General features: G+C 40.7%; 1 protein-coding gene across 1 annotated transcript in view; it reads right to left on the bottom strand.

Annotated features, from left to right (window-relative positions):
- MAP4K3 (mitogen-activated protein kinase kinase kinase kinase 3) overlaps window positions 1–3628 on the bottom strand; it is an 83432-nt gene that overhangs the window by 47723 nt on the left and 32081 nt on the right. The window contains exon 14 of the mRNA XM_009274787.2: window positions 1944–2006. Within this exon, the coding sequence (XP_009273062.1) occupies window positions 1944–2006 (63 nt within the window). The remainder of the gene's footprint in view (window positions 1–1943; window positions 2007–3628) is intronic.

Raw genomic sequence — 3628 nt, 5'->3', positions numbered from 1 at the left:
GTGGTCACTGCAGCCCAGGCTGCCCTTGAGCTTCGCATTCCCCACCAGCCTCTCCTTGTTGGTGAGAGCAGCATAGCACCTCTCCTCGTTGGCTCCTCTATCACTTGGAGAAGGAAGTTATCATCGACACATTCAACACCGCCAAACGTGGTGTAACCGCCACCAACAGCCACTCGCAGAGGCGATCAGCTCCAGTGCAGGCGCATTCTGCAGCGGAGCGGGGGATTGCAGCGTACAGGGGGGTTCCTGAGCCGGGAAACCCCAGGGGAGTGCAGAGACCCACCAGGAGCCCTGGGAGTGAGTATTCCCACTGAACATATCTGAAGCCAATACTGTCAGAGCGGGAGGGGGGAGTGGGGGAAGGACAGAGACAGAAAGAGAAAGTCTGATTAGTATGTCCTGGTCCACAACAGAAGAATGAACCAACTACTAGGTATTTCTTCTAATTTCCAGAAGGATTAGGTCTTACTGGAAAAATCTCACAAACGGGTGAAGCATTACCACCAAATCAGAATTCTCCTCTTTGATTCACAATGAGCACAGGAGTTTGTGAAGAAAGCAGTGAAACACAGAAAGTGCTGTTGATTGACTTTAAAAATCCTCTCACGATTGTGACAACAATAGTACTTTATAAGCTTTATCACAGTAGTCATTTCTGAAGAGCGTACTGAACAGCATGGGGCAAAAGAAGGATGGGAAAGGACAGTCCAGTTAGGAGACACATTCTCATTCGTCTTAGACCCACAGATACCAGGCTAGCAAGATATGCAACAGCACTGAAAGTAACCTGAAAAAAGACAAATTTTAAAAAGTGTTAAACTGAAAAGATGAAATCAAAAGCAAACCAAACCAAAAAACCAAAACCACACTCCCAAAACCAAAGCAACTGCACAGGATGGAGGTGTGCCCACCGCATACAGAGGAAGTCTAAGCTACTGATCTCAAAACAATTTGTGAAACATTTTTATAATCAAGCAATACAGGAAGTTCCTTCCAAGAATGGGGAAGACAGTCTAAGCTCTCAGTAACTATGGTATTGGCAGATTCAAGTCACACCAAGCCAACTGATGCCAAAACAAACAAAAAAATCCAAAACAAAAAATCACATAAAAACCAAAACAAGACATTCCCAAACACACCAGTTTTCCATTTTCCCCTCAGTGCACTTATATTAAACATCTCACAAATCAAATAACATTAGCAGAAGAGTGCTCTTCATCTACTACAGAATGTTTCTTCATTTTTTTCCAACAGTATATGATGTCCAAGATTTAAAAGCATTACTTTTCAACTATATAGTGCCTAAAGAGCAGAGAAATAAGAAAACTCACTTTCTAGAGTAATTTCTACACTGCAATGCTAACAACCAAATTTTTCAGCAATGCAGTAAGAGAAAATTTGGAAAATTGATTATCAGACTATAAATGATGCTAAATGCCATTGAAAACACTTATGAGCCCACTTTGTTATTTGTATTAAGTGTATATTCATTCTGAAACATAATTACCATAATTCTCCATCTGGAGAATTCAGAGACTTACATTTATATAATTTTATAGTCTTTCACGTGACTATTTAAAGGAACTACCAGACAAAAATACGACGAGAATGTCTCTTCTATTTTTAGTCACCCTCCAAAAAAATTAACAAGTTATGCATTGTAAGGCAGTTAAATAAAGACATCAGAATGAGCGCATAATACTGAGCTCCTTCTATAAAAGTGATTCAACTAAACACAAATACGGGTTCAATACTTACAATAGTGCACGTATTAAGAATTCCTTCCTACATTACAGAAATACACATATACACTAATCCTTATATTTAATGGCTTTTACACAGATGAAAACACCAATACAACAACAGGACAAAACATGAGCTTTGAAAAAGGAAAACAAAGACAAAACTAACACTGATAAAGAAAGGCATAAGATGAAAAATACCAGGTTAGATCTTGCAGTGTAGTATATTTCTTCTGAATTGTCCAAAAAATCGCTACTGTCAGGCTGTTCATTAGATAGAGATCAAGAAACTCAAGTTATTTACATTGTGACTGAAAGCCAGGTATACATAAAGGGAAATTTTCTTGCTAAAAAAAGCTGTTAGTTGAAACTCAAACCATGTTAAGACAGTTCTGGGGATGGGGGTAAAACACAGCTAAGGGTATGGTCACATTACCAAACACTACCGAATCACACCAAAATAATTAATTATTGTTCATCACCTGAGCTGTGGTAATGAGCGACAAACTGCCTCAGTAAGAGACAAGTATGTACCAGTTCAACATCTCAGTGCACCACCACCAATCATGCTGCAGTGGTCCAGTCCTTTGGCTTGTGCACTCATACCCATAAGCAAATAAGCATAAAGCTTAAGCATGCTTTAGTGAGACAGAAGCAGAAGGGTCAGAAGAACTGCTTTAATGAAAAGGGATCCACGCTGTTATTGCTGGAGGAAGAGACAAGCATCTCTTGCTCCTGCTTCCATTCAGAAGACTTTCTCTCCCAGAGCGTGTAGATTGTTACAAACTTCTCCCTCAGCCTGCTTTGTGCTAATGCTCTTTGCTAGAGCATCCATTCTTTAAATAGATCTCATTTGCATTTGACATGCCAGTTTAAATTGTCCATTGGTTCTATATCTAATGACAAAATGTGTTTTTTCTTTGGTCTCTAGACCCAACATCATGATTTTCAAAATCATAGTTCTGTTTTATTTGGGAAGGACAGATCAGGTCTGCATGCTTCATTCTGATATGAGCAGAGGAGCAGTTAATTTCCCTCTTCAGAAAGATCCAAACAAGCAGTTCTAGATCGTCCTTATAGACAGGGAGATGAGGCAAGTTCTTTGGACAGGTTTCAAATATGCAAACTCTGACAGGAACAGACAATACTAAGAGATTTCCTTATCAGCAGAACTAATCTGGATCATTCAAGTCCCTTCTTGGAACAGCAAGAGCTTCTGAGATTCCAAAAGAAGTGCTCTCAAAAGTTGTGCTTCAATCCCTGCAGAAAAACTCTCTCCCCAGTTTAGCAACGCAGGTTCCTAAGGTGCAATGAAAACACCTCTCTGCTCCATGAAGTTGCCCACTAACTGGTTTGCATAGTCAGTGACTGATAAAACAAGAAAGAAATGGAAAAGGTATTTTTAAAACTTCAGCTTCTCCATTAACATCTTTTTGCAATTATGATTCTTGTGTGTGTATAAATAAATAAAATTCTTAAGGAGCAAAAGCATTGTAATTTGAACTACACAATGCTATCAATTGTATTTTCTTTATAATCCAGGCAATGCAACAGGGAAGCAAAGCCAGGATAATGCTATGCTGGACCTTGTTCTCACCAACAAGGAGGGGCTGGTGGGGAATGCGAAGCTCAAGGGCAGCCTGGGCTGCAGTGACCACGAAATGGTGGAGTTCAAGATCCTTAGGGCACCGAGGAGGGCACACAGCAAGCTCAGTACCCTGGACTTCAGGAGAGCAGACTTTGGCCTCTTCAGGGATCTGCTTGGTAGAGTGCCATGGGACAAAGCCCTGGAGGGAAGAGGGGCCCAAGAAAGCTGGGTAGTATTCAAGGATCACCTCCTTCAAGCTCAGGAGCGATGCATCCCAACAAAGAGGAAGTCAGGCAAA

The sequence above is a fragment of the Aptenodytes forsteri genome, unplaced genomic scaffold (genome assembly GCF_000699145.1).
Source record: "Aptenodytes forsteri isolate BGI_AS27 unplaced genomic scaffold, ASM69914v1 Scaffold272, whole genome shotgun sequence".
NCBI lineage: Eukaryota > Metazoa > Chordata > Aves > Sphenisciformes > Spheniscidae > Aptenodytes > Aptenodytes forsteri.
The sequence above is the reverse complement of the archived record's forward strand: the minus strand, read 5'-3'. Positions and strand labels throughout refer to the sequence as shown.